This window comes from Propithecus coquereli, unplaced genomic scaffold (genome assembly GCF_000956105.1).
Source record: "Propithecus coquereli isolate 6110/MARCELLA unplaced genomic scaffold, Pcoq_1.0 Scaffold14, whole genome shotgun sequence".
In the NCBI taxonomy this organism is placed as follows: domain Eukaryota; kingdom Metazoa; phylum Chordata; class Mammalia; order Primates; family Indriidae; genus Propithecus; species Propithecus coquereli.
The window spans coordinates 11,485,519-11,513,257 of record NW_012138302.1 but is presented as its reverse complement, the minus strand read 5'-3'; the positions used below and the strand labels follow the sequence as shown (position 1 = coordinate 11,513,257).

General features: G+C 45.7%; 1 protein-coding gene across 1 annotated transcript in view; it reads left to right on the top strand.

The window, feature by feature from the left end:
• C8A (complement component 8, alpha polypeptide) overlaps positions 1-18,340 on the top strand; it is a 64,808-nt gene extending 46,468 nt beyond the window's left edge. Inside the window, exons 8-11 of the mRNA XM_012639494.1 lie at positions 7,454-7,585; positions 8,748-8,905; positions 12,994-13,216; positions 17,505-18,340. Of these exons, the coding sequence (XP_012494948.1) occupies positions 7,454-7,585; positions 8,748-8,905; positions 12,994-13,216; positions 17,505-17,656 (665 nt within the window). The 3' untranslated portion in view covers positions 17,657-18,340. The remainder of the gene's footprint in view (positions 1-7,453; positions 7,586-8,747; positions 8,906-12,993; positions 13,217-17,504) is intronic.
• Positions 18,341-27,739: the final 9,399 nt, after the last annotated feature.

The following is a 27,739-nucleotide window of genomic DNA, read 5'->3' as shown; positions in this document are numbered from 1 at the left end:
TAACGCTTACTCATCCTCAGGTCTCTGCTTAACTTATATAGGACTCTTCCGTGCAGTCTTTCTGTCTCCCCAGCTCTGGGTTGGGATCCTGTCTCAGGTGCTTCTGTGCACTTGGGACATATCTCTGTGTATCACACCTTTGCAACTGCCTGTTCCCAGTGTGCATCTGTTAATATTGTGTCCAGGAGTCTTGCACATAGGCTAAGGCTGAGCCACAGCAGAGACACAGTGTCTTTCTAGCTGAGGTGGTTCAAAATCCAAGGTCACATATGCCGGGCAACCTCTGGAGCTTTCCTTATACTCCGCAGAAGAGGGGTGGTACCGAAAAGGGTCTGAGCTGAACTGGGCAATGAGGAGGGTAAGGTGGGCAGGAACCTGATTGCGAAAGGTCTTCTATTCACGGCTAAGCAGTCTGAGATGGCCCAGCAGGTCTTTTGCTATGCCCGCTAACCAACCAGTCACCCGAACAGACACTCACTGGATTCTAACAAGCTCCAGGCTTTATCCCCAGTTACCATGACAACCAGGCTTCACGGTGATGGATGGTATTGATTGACTGACAGGCTCCTGGTTTCTTGGTTCTGTCCCTATTGCCCTTAAGTCATCTGCATACACGTGGAACTGGGAGATTCTCAGCACCAGCCTTCTGATTTTGCCCTAATTTTGAATTTCCACCTCTAATATCACTGAAAACAGCTTCAGACTTAAAGGAGAAAAAGCTGAGATAGTATCAAAATTCTTTCTAGAGCCACCCATAACTCTCTGTCCTATATGCAATACAATGTGGCATAGAGAACATGTGCTTTGGACACAGGCTTTGGTGCAAGTCTCATTCTGTTATTTTCTTATTGTGTAACTTTGGGCAAGTGACTTAAACTATCTAAGTTTAAACTATCTCAGTTTACTCCTCTCTAAAATGGGAACGATTATTGTGCCTGTAAAGATGGGTGAATATGAAGTGAGACAACACATGGAAAATCTCTACCTAGCGTTTAGGTAGAGATAAGTATCAAATCTGTTTGAGCCCCTTTACTCACTCATGGTCTGACAGTTTATATTGCAGAAATATTGATTAAGAAAACTTATTCTCACACACTCCTCAGCCTTCCTCATTCTCTAAGTTTCCAGATTCAGAATCAGGAACTAAGAGCCTCTGTATAACGTGCAGCATTCCTGGCATCCATAGCAATGGTAACACATGACTCTCATTGCTGGCTCTGAGCTAAGCACTGTCCTGAGCATGTTACATGGCATGGATTAACTCATTTAATACTCACAACAACCCTGTGAGGGAGATACTATTAAAATTCCCATCTTACAGATGGGAAAACTAAGGCACAGAGAGGTTCAACAATTTGCCTCCATTCCAGAGCCTGAATGCTGCCTCTTGTCATGGCCAAGATAGTCTAGGAGGCCAGAGCCTTTGAAGAGCCCTTAACGGGCAAAAGGAAGACATGAGCCTGCAGTGTCAACACTGCCCATTGGGAGCAGAGCTTCCTTTCTCTGAGCTCCTGTGTGGAATGAGGTAGTCAGGGAATGAGGGGCTTGGTAAGACCCCTTTTGGGACCACCATTGCCACTTGTGGCATGCAGTGGAGGTTTCTCTGCAAAGTAACACGAGCATGATGAAATGGAGCTGCCACCCAGTTTGGGTATAGCACACCTTGCTTCAAGATCTGACTCTCAGGCTTGTTAGTCATGAGACTTTGGGCAAGTTAACCTAACAGCTAAGATTTGTTGGACACATAATTGTGCCAGGCACTTTTTAGGGATTCACTCATGGAAACTATTATCATTCCCACTTTAAAGATTGGAGATATGAGTCACAAAGAGGATAAGCAACTTACTCAAAGTCGCACTACACATGAATGGTAGAACTCCGACTCCACCGTTCACACTCTTAACCACCACAATGACTGCTTTTTCCAACCCCAGTGAGACTGTCAGATGGGTAAATCCTCCTTGCCCCAGAAGATTGTTGGGAGTCTTCAATGAGGTAATGCAGATGAAAGTGCTTTACAACAGATCAACTCTTAATCAAGCGTGAGATATCACAAAGCTGTAATTTGTGTCATCAATGAAAGACAGACCTGTGACTCTCAAACCATGTTAGAGGTAGTGTCTACATAGGCTGGAATCCTCCAGCTCTCCTGGGGAACTTGGCACATGCCAGGTTCTGTGCAGAGCCTTGTAAGTCTACACGATGACTTAGAAGCTTGCAGTCTTACAGGAAGAACAGAGCAAGAAATTGACAAGTACTGGGGTATGCTACACGCCATGTTGGAGAGAAGCACAGGGATACAGTGGGGATGCAGATCCAGGGCCCCTGGGGAGTGAGGGAAGGCTGCTTGGAGCTGAGAGAAACTCAACGAAAGAGGTAAAGGGAATTTCTAGCACCTGCACAGGCACAGAGGTACTCAGTTTATTCTCAGGTGGCTGGGAAGAAGCATGAGTTTTAATGGATAAACAAAAGTACCAAGTGGGCAGGTAAGTTAGCCAACCCCGCCCAGCTAGCCCAGGCACAGACCAACAATCATCCAATGCGATAGCAGAAAAAATGACTATTTGATTTTCTTTTCCCTTCTGAGGCTGTCTTTAGGGGCAACCAATGTAGCAAAGCAACATAGCAGATAGATCATAGCAACCTGAATGGTATTTGTTTGTTGCAAAGAGATAAATAATGCATTACACCTGCTGTTTTCCACCTAATGCTTTTAATCTGAGGAACGACAGACTTGCTGTGTTCTGGCACCTTAGAAACCAAGCTGCCTGGTTCTGCCTGAGAGCCACATTGATGCAGCAGCTCTCACACCTGTGCCACAGCCAAGACCAAGTGGGGAGACACGCAGTAGACATGGTGGCCAGCGACATGGCCTCTGGGCTCCCAACCTGCCAAGCAGGCACAAAAGCAACTCATCTTGGGACCAGGCTAGAGTGAGAAGGAACCCAGCCCCTCCCCCACCCCACCCTCCACTCTCTTTACTTTCTTGGGCATCTTGACTGAATGGCATCTCCCTCTTCTCCACTCTGGAGTTTAGCTCGCATTGGCTTTACTGAGCAGAATTCTGCTGCTGGAGAAACAAGTCTTCTGCGTGGTCTCCCTCTGGTCTCAATATCCTTACAGCTTTGCCTGGCTAATTCCTGCTTGTCGTACTTGTCTCTGGATCCTTCCTAAGACCCCTAAGAGCGCCTTCCCAGACCCTGCTGCCCTGGGTCAGAGTCCTTCTCACACACCACATTAATTGTCTGTTTCCCTGTCCTTTTGCCACACTTGACTCTCAGCTCGCTGGGGTCAAGCACTCTCCTTAATCCTCTTCACTTGCCAGATGCTTTGCACACAGTAAGAAGTCGTTAGGTACTTACCAAGTGGTCTCAAGTGTTCTGATGTGTTCTTAAAGTCTCAGATCTTGGTGTTGGAGGACACCTTAGACGACCACTGTTCCTTTCTACCCCTCAAGTTCCTCTGCACCCCTCATAGGCAAACAGCCAACCTCAGCTTGTCCCCCGCCTGCCGAGACACCACACCTCTGCTCGGCCATGATAATGACCTACCTTACACTTAGCCTAAACCTACCTTCCTAGAGCTTCTGTCCTTTGGGTCCTAGGTCTTGCCTTTGCAACCACCCACACAAGCCTAAATCTCCTTTCTCAAGGCAACCATCTTGGGAGTTTAATCCAGTTCTACTGGTCTCTTTTAAAGAGAGCTCTGTCTTGCTTTCTCCAGGGAATTATACCCAGTCTCTTCCAACATTCTCAAGAAGATGTCGCTTTGAATGTCTTCACCCTCATTATTATTCTTTTCTGATTATTCTCTATTTTTATTTAATTTTATCATAGTATGAACATTTAACATGAGATCAACCCCCTTAACACATTTTAAGTGAACAGTACAGAATTGTTAACTATGGGGACAATGTTGATCTCTAGAACTTATTCATCTTGCAGAATTAAGACTTTGTGTCCATTGATTACCGACTCTCCCTTTTCCCCTCTTCCTGGCGACCATCATGCTACCCTTTGATTCTATGAATTTGACTATGTTCGATACCTCATGTAAGTGGGATCAGTTTTTGTCCCTATGTAACTGGCTTATTTCACTTAGCAAAATGTCCTCAGGTTCATCCATGTTGTCACGTATTGCAGGATATCCTTCTTTTTAAAGGGCGAATAATGTTCATTGAAGGAAGCCCTATTTCCTTATTTCCTTTTTAAAGTGTGGCTTCCAGAACTTTGTACCAAGCTCTGGGTCTCTCTAACCTACAGAGAAGAGAGTGAAATTATTCCCTTCTTGAGTTTACTGATTATAATTTTCACCTGGTTTCATTGCCTTACTGTGCTGGGAGTAATCTAAAACTTGAAGGCCTTTTCTCTTTCTCTAAGCTAAGCTGTATCCATTCCTCATTGTGCACATGCGTTTGGTATTTTGTCCCCATGGTAGGATGTTACAGTTTTCTCGAATGATTCTCATTTTGTTATGCTTGGTCTATGTATCCATCCAGCTGACTGAGGACTTTTGAATCCTGATTCTTTACCTGAATTATCCTTGGCTTTTTCTAGTTCTTATTCTTGGTAGATATGATGAGCCTGGCTGCTAAGTCCCTGTCCAAGACACTGACTGAGATAGGGTAGGTGGCAGAGCCCTGTGGCAAGCCACCAGAGGTTCTCTGTAGGACCATGATACTTGACATCTGGTGCAGGATCCACTACATAGGAATTATCTGAGATTCTTGTTTAAAATACAGATTTCTTATTTCTTGGACATATAGAATCAGAATAGAGGTGGGGCCTGGTAATCTGTATTTTTATAAACACTCCAGCCGATCTCAATGTATAGTCAGATTTTGGAATGATCAACTCCAGAGTTCACTGAGTTCAAAAGCCCAAAACAAACTCCAGTTTGATCTGGTCCAAATTTACTATCTCAGGAGTCCAGCCTGATGGGATGGGGGTGGAGCAATGGCAGAGGTTGTCTGTTTCTATGAACATAGTCTACCCAAGCCACGCCCCCATCTGGGCAAGGTCTACACAATGTCTCCAGACTTTTCTCTGCTTCTTCCAGCCCATCAGCCCCTACTCATGCTTTTATCTCCCTGGTTCTATTTCAACTCCTAGATTTTGGTGCCAGGTTTGACTTTCTCTGCCCCTACCCCAGCTTTGGGATACAAATTAGTATTCTGTTAACACATTACTCCAAGCCTTCTAGCTTCTCCATGGCGGGGCCTTACTTATTCAGATTCACATCACATTCATATGAGTTTTATCTTCAAGATGTCTACATTGCCCAACACACAATGTGCTGGGGATGGAACATTGCAGGTGCTTCCTAAATTTTTCTCAAACAGCAGAATTCTTTAGTCTGGGGCAATAACTGGGATTCGTGAAAATACCACAGGGTTCTGTGCAACACAGACTTGGGTGTGAATCTCAGCTACACCATTGTTTCACTGTACGGCCTTGGGCAAGATAATTAACCTTTATGAATCTCAGGCATCTCAACTATAAATGGGAAGTGTGGGCTTGGTGTCCAAGGACAGTTTGGCTCTCAGGTTCTATGATTTGTTTATAAGTTACACACTCCCCTTGCTGACTGGTACCCTACTTTGGGGTCACTGAAAGGCAATTCTTTGCAGTCAAGTCGTGCCACTCAAATTAAGCTGAGATTCCCATCTCCCAGCAGCACGTGACAGGCTGTCGACAGACTCTTCATGAGCATAATCTCTCCACAGGCATCCTTCAGCCCCATTAATCAGCCAATCCTGTCGCCTTAATTTGGCAGCACTTCACCACGCACCTAAGTAATCGCTCTGGCTTCTGCCCATGAATTCTTTTCATCCACTTTTGTTTATCACTGTTGAAGCATTTTTTAATCAAAACAATTAAATATGCTAAATCTTCCTCAATTAGTAATGCATTAAAAATTAAAAGTGCATGAATGGAAATGGCAGAAGAAGCCTTTCGCTTGGTGCAGAGTGCCAGTGCTCAGGGCATCACTCCCCCTGACACTTTCAGCTCTGGAGTTACTCAGAAACTGATAGTCACACGGTCACAGAGAGCTTCAGCTGAAAGGGGTCTTGGGAGATGACAACCCCTTCTTTCCGTAAATGGGAAACTGAGGCTTTTTCTAAAATCATAGAGGGTATTTAGTGACTGGGATTTGAATTTAGGATTCCTAACTTCTAAGTTTCCCTTACCAAAGGACTAAAGGCATTCATTTATTCACTTTTTTTATATTCATTAATTATTTATTCTGAAAATGTTTACTGAACTCCTACTCCATGACAGACACTGTGTTGCTATACTGGCAAGACAATGGTGAATAAGGTACAAGTCCTTGACCTCATGAGTTTGCAGTGTAATGGGGACACAGGCGAGGAAACTTTGATGCTCAATATCCACTTGAACATACTGAACCTAATACTTAGCTCAATTGAATGACAGTCCTCAGTTATATTTCCTTTGTGGTGTCCAGAATAACTCTACAACTGTCAATAATTGTTTTACAGTTGAAGTGTAAAAGGAAGGATATTTCAAAATGCAAACTCCAGTTTGCCATATTCAGAAGAACTTCTTAGCTCCAGAAGAAGTTGAACTTTATAGCATGGTCAATATCTTGCTCCAGTCTTCTTTTCCAGCCTCATTTTGCCAGGCAGACTCAGGTTAGAAACCCGGCTCTGTTCATTTACAGGCTGTGTGACTGAAGCAAAATGGTTTCACTGCTTTGAAAATTATTTTCCTCATCTGCAAAAGTGCAGGTTCCTTAGTGAGTTCTCAGATTTAGACAAATACAGAGATGGATAGATAATGAGGGCCTGACAGTCCTTGTGGAGTCCAAAGGGCAGGTAGACTTCCCATGGTGACCTATCCATCCTCTAACAGGACTCTGGCCTTTCTGGGTGCAAAGACGACCTGGACAAAAGGACTTGTGATGAATATGATCGTTCAAGCACAAAGAACATTGGTAGATGTGAAGGAAGAGGGAATTATTCTGATCCAAAAATGCTTCATGGAGTAAATGACATTTGAATGGGAGCCTGAGTAGGCTTCAGAAAGATGATGAAAAGGGAGGGAGGAAGGGCATTTATAGTGAGAAGCAACATGTGCAAAGTGCAGAGTGAAAATGGTGTCTATTGTGGGCCAGGCACTGTGCTGGGCACAGGAGGACATGGAGATGCATGAAATAGAATCATTGCTTCAAGGAGGCTCAGTGAACAGTGGGCAAGGGCAAGGTACTAACATTTTTGAACTAGTATGTGCAATACATATCCTTTATCATTTCAAGAAGTACTTGCATTGGAAATGTATAGAAAAGTGAAATGAGGTTGAAGAAGAGGGCTTTTGACCAAGACCTCTTAGATTCTAAAACTGAAGCTATCCTCTACTATTCAGATGGTGGTACCATGTCAAGTGTCTTTTAGTAACTCAGCATTTTGTGTTTCTCTGTCTCCCCGTTGCAGGTATTACCAGCCGAGATATCCAGACATGCTTTGGAGCCTCCGTGGGCATAGAGTATGAGTATACGGATAGTTTCACCATTGAAGGAAGTTTATCAGGAGATCGCTGTAAAAAATTTGGAACTGGCAAAACTGGCAAGTGTTTAGCAATAGGTTCCCTAAAAAGAGAAGCCAGACTTTCCTCTGGACATACAAAGAGGACATGGAAGCTATTTTTTTCCCTGACTGATTTCATTTCAGTTAATGGTCACATTGCGTAGATGCTAAATACCCCAAACTAATTTGACCTGCAGCGGTGCTGTTTTGAATCTACCATGGGCTGAAATCTTTGAAATACTTGCCTTTGTATGGGGCACCCTCCTAGATTTCAAGTATTAGACAAAAGATCCAAGTAAGAACTGAAATGAAAGGAATATAGAGACAGAATCTGGAATGTGGGTTGTTGGAAGGAAGGCCCATCAGATTACAGTCCAGAGGGAGGAAACAAGGCGGCTGAGAGAGGAGACTATGGCTACCAAGTCCAAACTCAAAGAATAATTGTCAGAGAGGGATTCTACACGAATATCTTGTAGCATTCTCTGAATAAGTCAATTTGAATGTTCATGTATTCATTCACTCATTCATTCATCAAACGTGTCAAGTATTTTTCTGGTGAGAGACACAGAGAAGACAGGAACAATGAAACAGTTTATAGTGCAGTGGGTGAAGCAGATATTAAACAGGTTCAAGTCACTTCCATTGCATTAGGTCCCTCATGCCTCAGGGCCTTAGCCACATTGCTTCCTCTCTCTGCTGTCCTTCCACCCTCTCTTCATTTACCTGGGAAGCACTCATTCACCTTCCTGGACAACTCACCTTTCTTCCTGACTCCCTCACTCCCTACTGTATATCTGACCACTTTTTTCTCTGCACCTCCTCTGTGTCCTAGAGTAACATCTTTCATAGCAGCTATGACACTTGACTGAACCTATCTGGCATACAGCAGGCACTGAGTAAATATTTGACATATGAATGGATGAATGACCATCCGTGTTCCCATCCTCTCCATTCTCCATGTGGGCTGGACTGTCCTCCCAGTTTCTGCTTCACTCCAGAGGGCGTGAGTCTATTTCTAAGACTTGGCCCTTCTCCTCTGCCTTACCCTGCTAGTTAAGAAGAGTAGAAGAATGAGAAACAGCTTAGAGAGAGCATGTAAACTTTGTCCCACATCTCACTAGTTGAGCTTGCCAACCAGTCCTTTGGCTTCTCCTTTGGCTTTTTGGGAAATGAGCTAATGTGCTTATCCGTTTGATGGCAGAAAGCAGCATGAAGGCCATGGGTGTGGAAGACATCATTTCTCAGGTGCGAGGTGGCAGTCCTGGCTGGGCCAGTGGCTTGACACAAAACAGGAGCACCATTACCTACCGTTCCTGGGGGAGGTCATTGAAGTATAATCCTGTTGTCATCGATTTTGAGGTAAGTCTTTTCGCAGCTGAAGAAACTCTACATCCGTGAGGAATGAAAGTGAAGCAGACCAGATCATTTTGTATTTCTTATTACGAGCCCATCAAAGAACAAGATTAAATGTAACGGCACACTGAGCCAGTGGCCTTGCCCATGCCTAACTTTAGACCCAGGCCCCAGAGAGCTGGAGCCAGAAACTTATTACCTGGTTAATGCTTAGTTTTACACTGGTAGTCCCAGAAGTTTTCTAGGGTTAGGCTATATTAAACAAACGATCATTTGCATTTGTGCTTGAAAGACTTTAAAAATCACATCTGCTAAATCAGGAGTTGGCCAACGTTTTCAGTAAAGGGCCAGATAGTAAATATTTTAGGCTTTGTGGGCCACAGGCAGTCTGACACACAAGTAGTAGTGGTTGTTGTTTTTCTTTTCCTCTTCTTCTTCACAACTCTTTAACAGTGTAAAGATCATTCTATGGCCATACGAAAATAAAGTGTGGCTTGGACTTGGACCTAGGCTGCAATTTGCTGCTGTTGCTCTCAATTCTCACATCTCGTCATCGCAGTGAACCTCTGGCATCAATATGATTCTTCCCATTGAAGAGAGTAGGAAACTGAGGCTCTGAGAAATCAAGTGAGTTGTTTAAAGCCACAGAGTTTATATGTGCCAGTGCCTGGATTTCAGAACTTTGGACTTCATATCCAATTCTCATTTCCCTCTATCCTAGTACCTTCCTTAAAGCAGTGGTTCTCAACCACCGGGGGTGATTTTGCTGCTCATGGGAAATGCAGCAACGTCCAGAGACATTTTTAAATTGTCACCACTTGCAGTGGGGCAGGGAAGTATCTCTGGCATCCAGGAGGTAGAGGCCAGAGATGCAGCTAAACATCCTACAAGGCACAGAGTGGGCCCAACAACAAAGAAATATCTGGTCCCAAATGTCAATAATGCCAAAGTTGAGAATTTCTGCCTTAAATTCCTCACCTCATGAAGGGCATAAAACTATATTCAAACTGCAAAAGGAGTGGATTTTTCTAGCAGTTTTCAAACTACTGTCAATAGGCAGGATAGTTCATTAAAAAAAAAAGGTTGTTATTTCAGACTTTGAAGCAAAATATTATTGTTTTCTCACTCATTTTCTCCCTGTCCTTGCCTATTTTCTACATATGTTTAAAATCCCACATATGAATACATTCCTTCTCATAAAACATATTACCTACAGTTAAACCTAAAAGTCTATTATAACACCCTGCTTTCTATGAAGAAAGAGGTCAGATGGATTAACCTTGATTTCATTTCTTGTTCAATAAGTAAGGGACCATTTTCACGCACCTGTAATTCACATAGGGTCTGAAAATTGCTATCATCAAGCTATTAGTGATTTGGGCAAAAACTGTAAAATTGGTATCAGGAGTAATATATAAACTTTCACGGGCAAGAGGTGAACTTTGGGTTTGCCTTGAAAAAAACTTCTAAGGGGAAAACTGAGGTTCATGATTTGGAGAAGACCAAATACTATCTACTGGGAAAAAGAGCCTGGGTTCTGGAGGGGCAGGGGAGGGGAAAGATAGTGACATGGCTTAGCTGCCTTGTCAGTGTGTGACCTTGGATGAGTTACTCCACTCTCTGAGCCCGTTTCCTGCTCTATGACATAGGGTTAACACGTTACCGCACAAGGGTAGGGAGAGAGGGGTGGGAAATTTGTAAATGTCAGTTGAAGAAACAGGTTTAGCACAAGATCTCATCACTAGCAAATGACAGAGCCCAACCTGAGTCATGTCACACTGATGCTAACAGCCACAATCTCTTTGCAACCCGTTACCCCCGAGAAGTTAGGACTCAGTGTGTTAAGCCACTGGCGAAGTGATGCAGCAAGCACTGTGCTTTCAAAAGAGAAGGTTCACAGGGAAGTGAGGGATGAATCGAAGGAAGGAAGGAGGGAGGGAGGAAGGAGAGGGAGAATGAGAGAGAGAGACTGACTGACTACAGACCAGGAGATCAGGTAGGTGTTATCTGGAGCCTGAAGTTCATCGTGGAACAGTGTCTTATTCACTTGCATATCCCCAGAGCTCAGCAGTGCTGATATAGAGCAGGTACTTAGACTGAGTCGTATTATGGTATGTTTGTGTTACGTTGTGTTGCTATGTTATATTAAGTAATGTGTTATGTGTTATCTTACGGTGTTGCTGTATCCTATCACTTGCCTTCTCTGAATCTGTTTTCTCATCTGTAAAATGGGGATGAGATCATTGCCAATATCTTTTCAAGTGCTACCATCCAAGATCCTTTTCTCCATCTTTCTCTTCTCCCTTACATCCCACTGACCCTCCCCAAGAAGGTGTCCTTTCCTCTTCCTGATGTTCCTGGGAAGGAGAAGTCTGAGATGGGGGACTGGGCACTTACCCCCACTGGAAGGTCAAAGAGAAGTTGCCCAGTGGTCCTGGCCTTCCCCCGAAATGAGTCATCTTTAACCAGGGCAACAGGGCAGCTTATTCTGCACTGACTTCCTAACAATGGGCCAAATTTTCTGAACTTCCAGTAAGTGGTTTTCCCTTGGCTGGGAGCCCAACCAGTCCTGACATTACCTGCATGGTGACCTGAGCTGTGGCCCGTCTGCAGGCCAAAGTCTGTTTGCCGCAGGACTACCTGTACACATTTCCAGGAACCCAGTCAAGGCTATCACAAGTGCCATCTGTTGACTTTGGTTTCCAGAGAAGTGAGACTGTCCCAGTGTGGCTCAGTCCTACCACCGACTTGCCCTCTGACTTTGGCAAATCACTTCCCCTCTTGGGGCCTCAGGTTCCTCTCCTGTAAAATGAGAGATTTGGAGAAAAACTTTCATTTTATGATTGTGTTAAAATATATACACTGCAAGCATGCTGAAGATAACATGCAATTTGGAAAACATAGGCTTTTTTTTTTTTTTTTTTACTATCATCACATCTAATAAAAATGGTGCTTTATTTGATATTGTTCTTCCCTTTTACAGTGGTATCTCATAAGACTTCTGGGAAGTAGGTACTACTCCCATTTTCTAGATAATGTGGATCAGGTTGACAGAGGGGCAGTTACGAGTCCTAGGCCACACAGCCAGGAAGTGAGCTGCACTGATTTAGTGTTTACCATGTGAGGGGCCTTTCCCACGTATCTTCTCCTGTAATCCTTATGATACACCTGGAGGGTGGGATGACTGTTCTCACTTTACAGATAAGGAGGAAGGCTCAGTGTGTCAGGTGCCACAGATCACACAGCTGGATGCAATAGAGCTGGGATTTGAAGCCAGGTTTTCTGGCTCCAGATTCAATGATCTTTCTACTGCATCTACTACTTCTCTGCCAGAGGCAATTTTGTCTCCCAGGAGACATTTGGTAATGTCAGTTTTAGTTTTCATGCCTGGAAGGGTGCTACTTGCATCTAGTGGGTAGGGGTCAGGGTGGCTGCTAAACATTCTACAATGCATGGGACAGCCCACTCCTGCCAACAACGGATTAACCAACTGGAAACGCATTAGTGCCAAGGCTGAGAAACCCTGCACTCCAGTCATTCCTGGCATGGATTGCTTCCAACGTAAATGACCCCCTACCCACCCACACACACTTGCACCATTACAGGAATCTCTCAGCAATGACACTGCAACTACCCATCAAAGATTTTATTAATTCCTGCACTGAAGATTGACAATCAAAAAAAAAAAAATACACACAAACTCAAAGACTTTTCCTGCTTCCTAAAAGTGCTGGAGGAGGGCAGAGGAGCTGGCACAAATACCTTCTAAGCTCTCCCCTTTCTCTGGGATTGGGAGAGCACAGATCTCAGGGTAAAGTAGGTCCATGTTCAGAGTAGCTCTTGTGCTTAATAACTGTGTGACCCTGAGCCAGTCACTGGAACACTTGGAGCCTCCATTTCTTCAACTGTGAGCTGGGGAGTTTAGTACCTGTGTCACAGAGTGTTTGCCAGGATCCAAGACAGTGGGATAAGCTGGGTGTCCGCCTCTGTGCCTGGCATGTAGCAGACCATCCAGAAGGTTAGTGGTCATCCTTGGGCTCTGGGAAGGTGGACAGAGCCCAGGGCGGGGCCCTGTGTTCTTTCTGTGCCTGCAGATGCAGCCCATCCACGAAGTGCTGCGGCACACGAACCTGGGGCCCCTGGAGGCCAAGCGCCAGAACCTGCGCTGGGCCCTGGACCAGTACCTGATGGAATTCAACGCCTGCCGCTGTGGGCCCTGCTTCAACAACGGGAAGCCCATCCTCGAGGGCACCAGCTGCAGGTGCCAGTGCCGCCAGGGTCACCTGGGCCCTGCCTGTGAGCGGACGGAGATAGAGGGTAAGGCCTGTGCATCCCGCTCAGTTCCAGCCTCGCCCAGCTCAAAGGGGCCAGTGCCAGAAGGACCGCTGGGGTTCCCAGCCCTTCCTTTCTGAATCTGCTCATCCACTACCCTAGGATCTCACATGCGAGAGTCCTATTGCTCCCCCACCACATTTGATGGTTCTTTTGCTTCCTCTCTGCCATCAAGACCCTTTCTTGGATGAGAACTTTTTCTTACCAAGATGTAGGTGGACAATAGATTCATTTCCAGAGGGATAAACTAGTTTCCTCGGGCTGCCATAACAAATTATCACAAACTGGGTAGAAATGTATTGTTTGAGGCTTTTGGAAGCTAGAAGTCTGAAATTCAGGGGCATTGGCTAGGTGGTTTTTTCTAGAAACTCCAAAGGAGAATGTGCTTCATTCTTCTCTCCCTGCTTCTGGTGGTTGTCAGCAATCTAATGCATCATTCCAATCTTTTCTTCCCTCTTCATATGGCATTCTTCCTTCTATGGCTTTGTTTTCTCTCCTTATGAGAACAGCCATCATGGGATTAGGGCTCACCCTAATCCAGCATGACCTCATTTAACGTGGCTTCATCTGCAAAGACCCTATTTCCAAATAAGGTCACTTTCACACGTCATGGGGGTTTGGACTTGAACATATCTTTTGGGGAAACACAATTCAACCCACTATAAGGGATTAGTAGTTGTCATTATAGTGTAAGAATTTGTGACTAAAATCAAGGTTGGGGCAAGGAAGGTTTAAATGTACATAACTCCAGCATGAACTGGCTGGCACCGGGAAGAAAGTTGTCAAATGAAGACTGAAAATCTGTCCCTTAAAGATGAAGGGGTCTAGGGACATGGAGGTGAATTGCAGCTGTTTCAGTAACTCATTGTCTGACACTGGTTAATCACATCTATCCGGGCTTTAGCTTTTTCATCTAAGTTTCCTGTGAGCTCCAAGAATCTTTATGCATGTCCCAATCCCTAAGTTTCCAATTTTCCAGGCATCCAAAACTGTTTCTATGGTACAGGGAATGATGGCAAAACACATGGGCTGCCAAATCAATGTAGAAATCAATCTCAATTGGCTATCACAATGAAGAAAACGCAAAGAAAAAAAGAAGCGTGGGTGGGTAAATCTAAGGTGCTACCACACATGGGTCCATAAAACAAACTGTTGCAGCACAGGGTAGATGGGGTGTGAGCTGTGTGGCTCAGCGGCCTTGTGTGAAGAACAGGCCAAGCACTTAGTCCCAGTTCACTCCGTGGGAGTTGACAGTGATACGCAGGTGCCCCCAGAGAGAATGGTGACGTTAACAGAAGTCAAGAGCCCAGAACAAGATTCTTCTCTGGCATTCCAGGGGCCACGCTTCATCAGACATTGGCAAAACAAAGTGGGAAGCCAAGGGAAAGGGGAAGACTCAAACCTGTGTCCTAAGAGGAAGAGCTGGAAAGATTGGGAATTTTGGGCATGGAGAAGACTTTGAACTGTCATGAAGGAAGGGGTGAGATTTGTATTCTGTGGCCACTGAGATTAGATTGTAGAACCAATGGGGAGAAGCTATAGCAATGAGACTTGGGCTTAATGAGGAAGGACTTTCTTAGGCTGCACTATGGCAGGAGTGAGGAGGGGATGGATGACCACTTGTCAGGAAGGTGTAGAAGAGATTCATTCGTGCAATGAATGGTCGGGTATGATGGCCTCAAGGTCCCTTCTACCCCACCATCTCCGAGTCTCTGACCTAAACAAGGGATGGCAACATGATGAACAGTTGGTAGTTTGAAGCTTTAAATTTTGAAATTTAGCTTGGCTTGAAAGAAACCACGGATAACAATTCCCTAAGGATTCAAGAGAGATCCCCACCCAGAAGATCTGGTTTAAAAATGAGACGATGGTGAGTTCTATTTCCTCATTGGAGAGCAGTTCTAAATGGGAGGCAGGATAGCACAGCTCCGGTGCCAAACAGGCCTGTGAATCTTAGAGCTGGCGACTTTCATCTGGGCTTATCCTGTAAAGTGAGATCGTATTGGAAACTCTCTCACAGGTTGTGTTGAGGATTAAACTAGTTAACGCATGTGGCAGGCTCTATTATAACAAGCAAAAGAAGAGATAGCTCCATGGTAGAGGATCTGGCCTGGGTTTTCCTTGTTCAAATCCCTCCTCTACTGGCAAGGGAGTAGAATTTGAGTCCCAGTGAACTGCCTGGTATCCTGCAGGAGGAATTCTGGAAGGGGTGAGCCAAGAGGGTGAGTGAAAACTGAAGTCTTTATGAGGGAGGATGCTGAGAATAAAAACCATGGAGACCAACTACCAGGGCCAAGCCTGGCACACAGTTTCAACAGGCGAATTGGAAAAAGGCACTCCCCGGTAGGTGGGTGAATTGAGAAGCAAATGAAGTCTTCTCTGGGCTGATAGAGCAAGCCCCAGGGCCCAGGGCTTTCCTGCCTTCCCACGCAGAGTGTGGACCAGTTGCAGCCCCCATTCTCCCATTGGCCAGGCAGGTTTCCCGAAGGGACCAAAGGTCAAGGAACAGAAGTAATAACTAACCCATATTCTGTACCAGACATTATAGCAGCACTTTGTGTATGAACTCATTTATTTCCCCCAAAACTTATGACATAAATGCTATTATTAGCTCCAATTTACAAATGAGGAAACTGGAGCAGAAGGAAGGTTAGACAATTTGTATAAGGTCATCTAGTCGCAGAATGAAAGAGTCAGGATTTGGATTTGGCAGTCTGATGCCAGGACCCAAGCTCTTAACCATTACACTCAACCGATTCACATCCTGAGAGTCAGGAAATTTGGGAAATGAGAGTAGAGGATCCGAGACAATTTCAGTAACTATCATTTTGAGGAGTGGGGAGGGGAGTATGTGCCAGTTCATGGTCATCTGCTTGGCCTGGCTTAAAGATGCGAACCTTGCCTGGGCAATTTAATTACAGCACACTCCAAGGGCCCTCCAAACTAGGGACTTGCTTGCATCCCTGTCCGCACAACACAGAGTGTGGGCTACCTAGATGTGCCTCTTCAGTGGTCCAACGCCAGGCTCAGCAGTAGCCATGCGGAATCACTGGAGAAGGAGGGGACGTGATGCAAATGACCTGGGGGAGGGGAGGAGACAGAGGGAAGCTCTCTGAGTCCCATTCCTCCTGCATTCAGGCCCTTATGGACAGTCAGTTGCAGAAGTTCATGGGACTCCATTAATCTGGTTGCCAGCAGGGCGTAGACATCAGGCAGCCTTGCAGCCATCACACTGAACTTTCACCCCAACAGAAGTTGGGCTGGCAAACAAATCTGAGGCTGGGGAGTTAGCCAGTCTCCATAGAGACCCATGAGAGCCCCTAGGAATTTTCCCAGCAAACTTTTGCCTGTGGGGACTGAGTCACAAAGTGGGAGAAAGAGACAGAGAGCCCTGCTGTGGCTGCCCCATCAGGGAGTATAATTACAGAGCTGGAAGGGAGTTGGAGATAACCTAATCCAATGATATTCACAGTGTGATCTACAGAGACTTGGGGTGTAAGGGGCAGCCCCAGCAAGGAGGGCGAGCCCCACAGACACCCCAGCTTCAAACAGAACAGCTCTGCTTTCATCTGACTTAGATGCTGGGGTCCATGTAAGATTTCATTTAGGAAAAAAAAATAGTGATAGAAATGTAATGATTAAAAAACCCATTGGATTAGTCCATTCTTCTCATATTGCAGAGAGGAGAACTCAGGCCGAGAAAGGGGATTGCCCAAACGCACAGAGCGGGCAGGTGGCAGCAGCCCCAGGCTGGGGGGATTCTCTGGTCTGGATTTCCAGACATTCGGCCGTCAGTGCATGTATTCAGATGCTCTGTGCAGAGAATCCGTCACCACCATGGCTCTGCGACTCGGACTCCATTGTCAGAGTCTCTCAGACATCTGATTTGCAAATCCTCACACAAAAGCCTAGCAACACTCCCCAGAGAGGTGTCTGGTGGAGCTGTTTCTCTGAATCTCCAGCTGGGCCGTGCTCCCTGCTCCTCACCCCTTCCAGTGACTCCGTGTCATTCTTCCAAGGAGCACACCCCTGCCTCTGCTATCCATCTTCCATGGAACCTCGGGTTTCAATTTCAGGAGATGGGCTCCCAGTGGCCCCTTCTTACTCCATTCAGAGTTTCAAATTAAGTGTGAGGCAGTGAGCACAGAGGTCTTGGTTGGCTACCCCAAGGCATTTCCCCAAGGAGGGACTGCCTCCATTCTCAGGCCAGGGGGTGGCCCTCCCTCCTCACCGTATGGTAACTTACTTCTCCCCTGGGAAATTCTCTCTGCAGGAGCCAAAGCGGATGGGAGCTGGAGCTGCTGGAGCCCCTGGTCTGCATGCACAGCAGGCACCCAGGAAAGGAGGAGAGAGTGTGACAACCCCGCACCCCAGAATGGAGGGGCCTCATGCCCAGGGTGGAAAGTGCAGACCCGGGCTTGCTGAGGGCCTCTGGGCATAGGCTGGAACAGGTGCTGCCCTGTGGCCACCTGCACTGGCTATTGGATAAGGACTTCTTCAGCTGAGAGAAGTTGCAAAACAGTATAGACTTTTTTCTTTGTCCTGCCAGTTTGCAAGCCTAAGACTAGGCTGTCCCACCGACAGCCAACTGTTCTGCTATCTGCAAAACTCAGTTGTTTATTCAGGAACTGAGTGCTAACTAGAGGCTCAGTCCTGCTCATAGCCAAAACAAACAAACCAAAACCCAAGAAAACTGAATCCATAACTTAGGAGAACTCACAGGATGATGGACGGACAAGGCAGGCAGACACTCTTGACACAATCAGTGCTCAATAAAACAAAATATGATGATAATTCTCTAGTTCTTTGATAACAATATTTGTTCATTTATAGAACCATTATTAATTGGTAAGATAAGCAGACACCCTGAAATATGGAGAAAAATATTAAAAATTGACTTTTTTCCCTTCAAGTTGCCTTCATTTGGACTCTTTTTCAAATTCAATTAATCCCTCTAGTTTGCTTAAGTTCTTATGACAAACATCACGTTTCTCCCAATTATTTTCTTTGGCATACTATTCTTTTCCTTCATTGCAATTTTCACAACTAGTAATTATATTCTCTTAGTCTGTTCAGGTTGTTATCACAAAATACCATAAACTGGCTGGCTTACAAACAACAGAAATTTATTTCTACAGTTCTGGAGCCTGGTAAGTCCAATATCAAGGAAGATTCAGTGTCTGATGAGGGCCCACTTCTTGGTTTATACAGGACGGTCTTTTTTCCTGTGTCCTCATGTGGCAGAAAGGGCAAGAGAATTTCTGGGAGGCTCTGCCCTCATGATCTAAGCACCTCCCAAAGGCCCCACCTCCTAATACTATCATCTTAGGGGTTAGGATTTCAGCATTTAAATTTCGAGTGGACACAAACATTCAGACAATAGCACTGTGCCCCTGGCGCTGCCACCCCCAAGATTCATATCCTTCTCATATTCAAAATATAGTTGACCCTTGAACAACTTTGGGGTAAGCAGAACTGACCCCCTGCACAGCCAAAAATATAATTTTTGACTCTCCTGAAGCTTAGTTAGAGCCTACTGTTCACCAGAAGCCTTACTGATAACATAAACAGTCAATTAACACATATTTTGCATGTTTTATGTATTATGTACCATATTCTGACACTAAGAATGAGAGAAAAGAAAATGTTATTAAGAAAATCACAAGGAAGAGAACATATACTTACTGTTCAGTAAGTGAAGTGCATCTTCGTAAGGGTCTTTATCCTTGTTGTCTTCACATTGAGTAGACTGAGGGAGAGGAGGCAGAGGAGGGTGGTGTTATCAGTGGACCTGTGCAGTTCACACCTGTGTTGTTCAAGGGCCAACTATACATTCATTCCATCTCGGTAGCCCCCAAAGTCTTACCTCATTCTAGCATCAACTCAAAAGCCTAAAGTGGAAAGTCTCATCTAAATATCCTCTAAACAGATACGGGTGAGGTATGACTCATTCTGAGACAAATTCGTCTCCAGCTGTAAACTGTGAAATCTGTGAACTAAAATAAAATCATAAGCCCCCCAGCTGACTGGGTGGACTCCCTCTTGGCCAGGGGACCCTAGAAATACCCTAAAGCGGAGTTGCTGGCCATGAGAAGGGAGCCCAGACATGCCCCCTCATGCGCCCTTCCCTTCTTGGAGATACCCTTTGTAACTCATGAACAGGCCTAAGGCTATATAAGAAAAAGCTTTAACCACACCTGCAGGTCCTTAATTTACTTAACAGATCATTTGAATCTAGTCTGGTGGCTTGTCTCTGATTAACAGACTTCCTTAACTTAAAACATTCCAAGCCTTTAGAGAAAGCTTCGTTTCTGTAACCAATTATAAATCAAAGAATCTTCAAACTCACCTGTAACCTGTAATGCCCTGTGTAGAGATGTCCCGACTTTTCAGGTCAAACCAATGTACACCTTCCATATATTGATTTATGACTTTACCTGTAACCCCTGTCTCCCTGAAATGTATAAAACCAAACTGTAACCCAGCCACACCAAGTCCACTTGCTCAAGTCTTCTTGGGCGTGGCTCTCCGGTCTATGGTCACACATATTCAGCTGAGAATAAACCTCTTTAAATTATTTTACGGAGTTTGAGTTCTTTTCCGTTGACAAATCAAACATGTTATATGATTCCAAATTGATGGGGCAGGCATTCCCATTCCAATATGGAGAAATAGGAAAGGGGTCAGGTTATGAGCAAGTCCAAATCCCAAAGGCTTGAGAGTGCTCTCCTTCGATTTGATGCTCCAGGTGGGTGGAGGTCTCACCTTCTGGAAACAGTGGGGAGGAGATCCTGTCCCTTCAGCTTTGCTGGGCAAGGGTTCAGCCCTCGAAGTTCTGGGCAGCACCTTTCTCTTGACTTTGCTGGATGCAGCCCACGATGCAGTTCTCCCGGGCTGGAATTTCACAATGGTGGCCTACTGGTCTAGGGTCGTACGGGGGAACAATGTGGAGCTTACCACACCCCCACAGCTCCACTGGGAATCACCCCAGTGGAGACTCTGTATGGCCACACACCCATGGTGGTTCTCTGCCTGGGCTCTGCGGGGCTCTCCAGGCAGCCTTTAAAATCTAGGTGGAGGCAGCCATGCCCCCACAGCTTTGCAGGGTGCAGCCAGCTACAGCTGGGGCAGCTGATTTGCTCAGTCACAGTGTATGGGGAACAGGGCTCAGCTGAGCAAGGCCTGCAGGCACTGGCAGTCCCTTCTTTGCATTTGAAACTGCTCTGTTCCCTAGACCCTTGCACTTCTGGCTAGCCCATGGGCCCGACATAGGGACGGAAGCCCTGATGATTTCTGAATTTTCCCATTGTCTTGCATGGTGGGTCCTGGCTTCTGTAGAGATGGCTGACTAATCTCCTCATCAGATGGTTGCTTGGCCACATCATGTTCTCTCCCAGAGAGGCTTTCTCATTCTTCGCAATAGGAATAAGCTGAGAATTTTGCAAACCTTTAAGTTCTGCTTCCCTTTTGATTTATAATTCTGTCTTTAACTCATTTCTCTCTTCTCACATTTTACTATGAACAGTCAAGATAAGCCAGGCCACTCCTTCAAGACTTTGCTTAGCTATTTCCTCAGCCAAACATCCAATTTCATTGCTTGTAGATTCCACCTTTCACAAAACACCAGGTCACGAACACAATTCAGTCAAGTTCTTTGCCAGTTTATTACAGGATGGCTTTTCCTCCATTGTCCAATAACATGTTCCTCATTTCTGCCCAAGGCCTCATCAGGATGGCCTTCACTGTCCGTATTTCCACCAACATTCGGTTCAGGATTACTTAAGGATTCTCTGAGGTGACTGAGGCTTTCTCTACAGCTCCCTCCTCTCCTCTGACCCCTCACCAGAGCTGTCCTTAGTGCTCCTGTCTGCTTTTTCTAGCACGAACCTTGAAACTCTTCCCGCCTCCACCGAGTTCCAAAGCTGCTTCCACATTTTAGGTATTTGTGACAGCAGCACCCACACTTCTCAGTATCAATTTTCTGTCTTGCTCCATTTGGGCTGCCATAACAAAAATACCACAAACTGGGTGGCCTAGTAACAACAGAAATTGATTCCATACAGTCCTGGAGGCTGAGAAGCCCAAGATCAAGGTGGCTACAGCAGATCCCGTATCCGGTAAGGGCTTGCTTCTTGGTTTATACAGGACTGTCTTTCTGCCGTGTCCTCACATGGCAGAAGGGGCCAGGGAGTCCCTGGAGTTTCTTATGTAATGGCACTAATCCCATTCATGAGAGCTCCCCTCGATGACCTAATCACCTCCCAAATTTTGTACCTTCTAATACTATAACCGTGGGGTTAGGATTTCGACGTATGAATTTTGGAGAGACACAGTATTCAGACCATAGCATACACATTCAGTCCCCTATCTCGTCTGACTATTTAAGATCTGTCTTTTCCCAAGAGATGTTAATCTTGAGAGTAACGGGTTTCTTTTGTTCAGCACTGTGTCCTCAGAGGCTCCAAGGTTGTGTCTTGAATATAGCAGGGACCTAGTAAGCATCTGCTGATTAAGTGGATGAATTCAAGAGTCAATTCATAGATGAAGTTCATATTGGTCAGCCTCCCGGAGCGGAGAGTGGATTTGAAGAAGCCAAACAGCTATGATCAATCCACCTTGCCAGACCCATCCCCAGGAGAGCCAATCACAGCAGCCAGCATCAGTATCCCACGGCACACAGGTCATGCCCCAGATAGAGGACATGCTCTTCAGAACTGAATTTTCTGTTTATCAGTTTCCCCTATTAGGTTGTGAGCTCCTTGAAGGCCTAGTCTGCACTCCCAGTGTATAGTAGGTACTCAAGAAATGTCTGACGACTGATATATATATATATATATGCTTCAAATCCTTCCAGAGTCCCAATCTTGTTAGGGTAATAATAAGACTTATACATACATGAAACAATTAGAGGAGGTTTTAGGACCACAGGAAATTTATTGCTGAATTAATGCCAAAATACGTGGCATGCAAAGTAAGTGCTGAAGGAGGCCAGGTGAGAGAGAGATTTACCTTTCCACAGGTGTGTATATGTGCCTGGCATGGGGCTTGACCCGAACCTCGAAGGGTTTTTCAACTAGACAAACAGGAAGGAGACCTTTAAGACAGAAATCCACCATGGGACAAAGTCTGAAGGCGAGAAAGAATATTGGGTGTGTGTGTAGGTATGTATGTAGGTGGGTGTGTAATGGAAACAGGGAGTAGGGAAGCTAGTGAATGTAAATAAAATAAGGTTTACGAAACACTTTGCATAATACTCGGCAGAGTTAATTATTAGCATCGCCCCATCACCCTTATTATTATTACTATTGTTATTAATAAAGCATTTGGTTTAGAAGTTTATTTCTGAACGCTTCAGATCTATTTGAAAGAATAAAAAGAACTTACTACTTTTCATCCTATTATTAATTTACTTTTTACTTTTTAACTTTTATTAATAATTAATTTATATTCATTATTTACTGGGGAGTGGTAGTTATATGCTAGAAAGTGAGTAGAGGCCAGACTGGCCAGGTCAAGTGGACACTTTGCAGAGGACATTTGATTTGACCTAGAAACAGTCACACTCGACCTTGGCTGCGCATTAGAATTACCTGGGGGGAGGTTTAAAAGCCCTGCTGTCCAGAGGCTGCACCCAAACCAATCAACTCTGAATCACCGGGGCTGGGGGCAGTGGGAGCCAGACATCTATAGGTTTAAAAGCCCCCCAGGTGATTCCAAGTGTAGCTGTGGTTGAGAGCCCTTGAGAGTGGAGAATGGGGTGTGTGGAAAAAAAAAAGCAGGAACAGTAAACTTTATCTGTGTTATTTTATCTAGTCTTATCCAAGATTTCTTAAGCTTTGTTTTAGCAATCCTATTTCACAGGTAAGGAAACTGAGTCTCGAGACCCTGATGGGTCCCAGAGCGGGCCAGGGTTGGGATGCATCGCATCAAGCGCAGGCTTCCGCCCCGCCACACCCACCTTTTACTCCTGTCTGCGGGTGGAGGGATTCGTAGGATAGTTTGTGGGGCACAGGGGAGTGGAAGAAACCAGAGGCAAGGAGGCTCAGTAGGAGGTAAGTGCAGCATTCTGGGCACAGAATGACAATTTGGGGATTAAGCAGTTGCCTGGATAATCTGTGAGCCAAAACCACCAGCCGGGCAAAGCCACCTCCCTGTCATCCGACCCAAAGAACCCAGCCCCGCATCTGCCCTGCTCCTCCGAGGAGGCTACAGCCCCACAAGTTTTAGAAATTAAAATACAGCAGCAGTTTCCGAAGTAGCAACCGCTTACACATCGGCAGCTTTCCCTCTGCACAAATGACTGGCTCCCACAAAGCACAAAGCGTAAAACTCATCCAATGTATTCTCCCTTAGGTCCTTTAAGATCTATAATCTCAGGTTTTATAGGTAGTGGGTGTAAATACATGGTTTAAAGATATAATCTTCAGCTTGACAAGGTGTCTTTTGAAAAGTAAATTAATGACAGAATGAAAAGCAATAAGGAGAGGCTTTCTTCTTTTTTTTTTTTCTTCTTTGAGAGGAAAGAAGATCTAAAGAGTTCAGCACTCGATGAATCTCTTCTGAACTGTTTGCCTTTAGGGTGCAGAAAATGGACAGAGAGAAAGGATAGGCTTCAGAAGCCACGTTGCAGAAATGAGAGATAGCGAAGCCAAGCCCCTGAGCCCTCGAGAGGAGGGGGGTGTAATGGGTTAGCGGAAGAGCACTTCTCTTCCATTTCGAGAAGCTACACTGCTACCCCTTCCCTTTAGAAAGGGGCAAAATACTCTCTGGCCATCTCTTGTGCCAGGCCCCGTGCTGGGCGCTGGAGGTTCAGCAATGAATCAGATGGGACTGTCCTGGAAGAACACACAGTCGGCTAGAGGAAGTCTGTGAACAATAGCAGTGGGTCCCAGACCAACCGGAAGCCCAGGGGTGGGGCAGGGGGAGCAGGGAAGACAGCCCGGGGACAGCCAGCAGAGAAAGCAGTGAGAGTTAGAAAAGCAAAGCAAGCGGAAGGAGCGGAGCGATCTTGCAGGGGAAATGGCTTGCGCAAAGTCACAGAGCTGGAAAACCGTGAGATAGTTTGGGGGGCAGTTTCTGCTCAGGGATTTGGGCAGTGGTGCTGGTCCTTGTCAGGCTGAGTCTGGACCTCTGGCTTGGTCACTGGGCCTGAGGGCGGCCAGTGCTTGATCTGAAGGAAATTCTCAGACAGCCCCTCCCCAGCCCCTTCCCTGCTTCCCTTGGGTGCTCTTGTATGACATTCCCACAGCTATTTTTATAAAGCCCAAGAATTTCTGGATTCAATAGGTGCCTCGCTGAGACTGATGTGTCACTCTATCTTTACCTCTCTTTTCAGACTCAGAGCCAATTGCACTAGAAAGCTATTGTACCTGACATGAGGGACAAAGCCCTGCATAATCAGCCTTCAGCTCCCTCCCTGACATCATTTCCTGCCGTTCAGCTCTACCCTCAGTCATGCTGCTCCAGCCATGCAGTTGTTTTGCTGTTCCTCACACATACCAGGCCCTCTCCTGCCTCAGGACATTTGCACGTACTGTCTCCTCTGTGTGAAGTGCTCACCCCCTTGATGAGCTCATCCTAGGAGCACAGCCTCATTTCATTCCAGTCTCTGCTCAAATGTCACCTCTCCAAAGTCCTCCTCTGTCCACCCTATGTAAAGAGGCTTCCCATTACCCTCAGTTATTTTTCTTCTATAGCACTTATCCCTACTGGAAATTATACATTTGTTTATTGGGGTTTTTTTCTTGGTATGTTTTATGAACTGTATGTTTGTATCACCCCAAAATTCATATGTTAAAATCTTAACCCCTACTGAGATGGTATTAGGAGGTGGGCCCTTTGGGAGTTAATTAGGTCATGAGCATGAAGCCCACATGATGGCATTAGTGCCCTTATAAGAAGAGACGTGAGAGAGCTTACTTTTTCTCTCTGCAGTCTGCCACGTGGGGACACAATGAGAAGACGGCTGTCTGCAAACCAGGAAGAATGTCCTCACCAGACACCAGATAGGCCAGCACCTTGATCTTGGACTTGCCAACCTCCAGATCTGGGAGAAGTAAATGTTGCTGTTTAAGCCACTCAGTCTGTGGTATTCTGCTCTAGCAGTCCAAACTGACCGGGACAGTATGCCTCCCCTGATAATACTCAAGCCTTTTCATGGTTAGAGCCTCATTATCAAAAATAGTATTTGGCCTTAGTAGGAGTTCAATAAATATTTGTTGACTTGAAGAACCATTTCCAATTTAGGTCCGCAGATAGGTCAGGCCTTCTGTCCACTCCAGGCCTTTGTACATACCACTCCTGGAAGCCACACCCCACCTCACTGCCCAGCTCCCCTCTTCTCCTAGCCCCTCACCAGTAATCTTCAGGGCCCAGGTTAGAAAAGCCAACCCTGACACCTCCCATTTCCCTGAACTTTTTTTATCAGGTGCTACGCCCTCATATGGCCTTGTGTCCCTGCACGTTGCACGCTCTATCACCGTAACCTACTTGTCTGTCTCCCCCACCCAGTGACTTCTTGCAGGGCAGATGGGGACTCCTATTACCATCGAAGCCCCAGCAGCTAGCATAGTGCTTGGCACACAGGAGCTTTCCAGTGGAAGTTTGTTGGATTCTGTTCTCGGCTCTAGAACGGCATTTGTATCTAATGTGCAGGAACTTGTGAGAGAAAACCCAATGAAAGACACTTTCACGGGACTCCTGAGTCCTGCAGCCTTCCCGGTGCATCAAAGGACAGCCGAGCCCACGCCACCTCTGGGGGCTGCACAAATTCAAGACAGAGCCCATCTTTTCTGCCTTAGTTAAGGAAAGTCCATCAAATCGAGTTAAAAATTCCTCATTCGTGGCCTTAGGATTTCCCCTCTTCCCCTGGGAGAGATAAAGGAAAATATGTTTCCCTTCTATATTAACAGCTTAAAATGTGAGATAAATCCTCCCATCCTAATCTGTTTTTAACAAATGGACTTTGCTGTCCAGTGGCATGATACATGTCTGACGGATCTATTTATCCATTCTATTTCTTTGGAGATAGCAGCTAAGAAGTTTTATCTGGTACTTGTCTCCCTCCCCCATTCCCATTTTCCTAACCAAGCCAGTGGAGCAAGCAGTTGACGGATGGATAGTGTTTGGGATAAAAGGGGCCAGAATCAGATAGTTTTCAGGATGTGAACAAACTGGCTTATTAACAAGGAGTCATCTGGCAGGAGGTGGTGAGGGAAGGAGGAGTGGGTACCAGACAACGGCCAATGATGGATGAAGGAACACCTGAGGTTGCAAGGTGTAGACTTGAGATAACTGGTGGATGCAGCCAATAGTGATAACAGGGGTGTCCAGGCTCTGGTGCAGCCCCCTGCACAGAGGTGAATGTCAGAGCAGCTACTTGACTCCCTTTGATAATCCTCTGAGAATTCTCACTGCAAATGCGATCGCTATTTCTTCTCTTTTTTCTTTTTGTAAAATGCATCTACTTGCTCAAAGAGACAGATGCTAGACAGGGTACAAAGGGGCAAAAATTAGGCAGGGTTGTTTTTTTCAGCACCCAAGAACAGGAAGGCAGTTGAGCATCCACCATGTACCAGGCCCTTTGGGGTGGTGGTAGTCCCTTTATATATGTCTTTTCATTTAATGCTTACATCTGTGCCCTGGGGATTAATGGCTTCATTTTCTGATGAGGGTGCTGAGGCACAGAGTGGGTAAGTGACTTGATGAAAGTCACACAGCTAGGAAGTGATGGCATTGGGTCTTACACCTCTGTCTGTCTGCTGCAAAGCCCTCCAAACCCACTCAGCTTCTCTGTTGCAGGGATAGCGGACCAAGTACCTCTCTCTGCCTCTTCTATGTAAGCAAGCAGGTGGGCATTTGCTCTATGGATGAAGCCAGACCTGCTTTTGCTGCGGTGGGTGCCAACAGCCCTTGGACTGAGTTCTGCCGCTTTTGAGCTGTGTGGTCTTGAGCAAATCACTCAGGCTCTCCGAGGCTCTGTCTCATCACCTGTCAAAGGTAGATAATAAATCCTTCCTCTTGCAGGCACTGAGAGGATTAAGCTGGATTAGGTACGTGAAAGTTCTTTGTAACTGGTAATGCCCTCTGCAAATATTAGTTATTACGCTGATACATTTTTCCTTAATAACCCAGAGCTTGGGATATAAAAGCCTTCCATGTCCTTTATTAAGACATCTCCTAGGAACTAAGCTATTTTATGTCTTTTTGTTCTTGTATGTTATAGTGGGTTTTGTACTGAAATGTCCTTAAAGGAGTTTTAAATGACTTTTTAAAAAAGCAACCTGAGGTGGTGGTTGATGCTCTGGGAATCCCTGGAAACAATGATGGTGGTGGCACAGCTAATTATGGAGTGCTTACTGGGTGCAGGGTGCTCTCCTTAGTACAGTAATTCACGTAATGCTCACAAAGCCCCAGGAGGCCGATCCTGTCATCATCCCCATCTTCCAGACGAAGACATGGAGACACAGAGCAGCACGTAGCTTGCACAAGGCCACAGAGTAGGAAGTC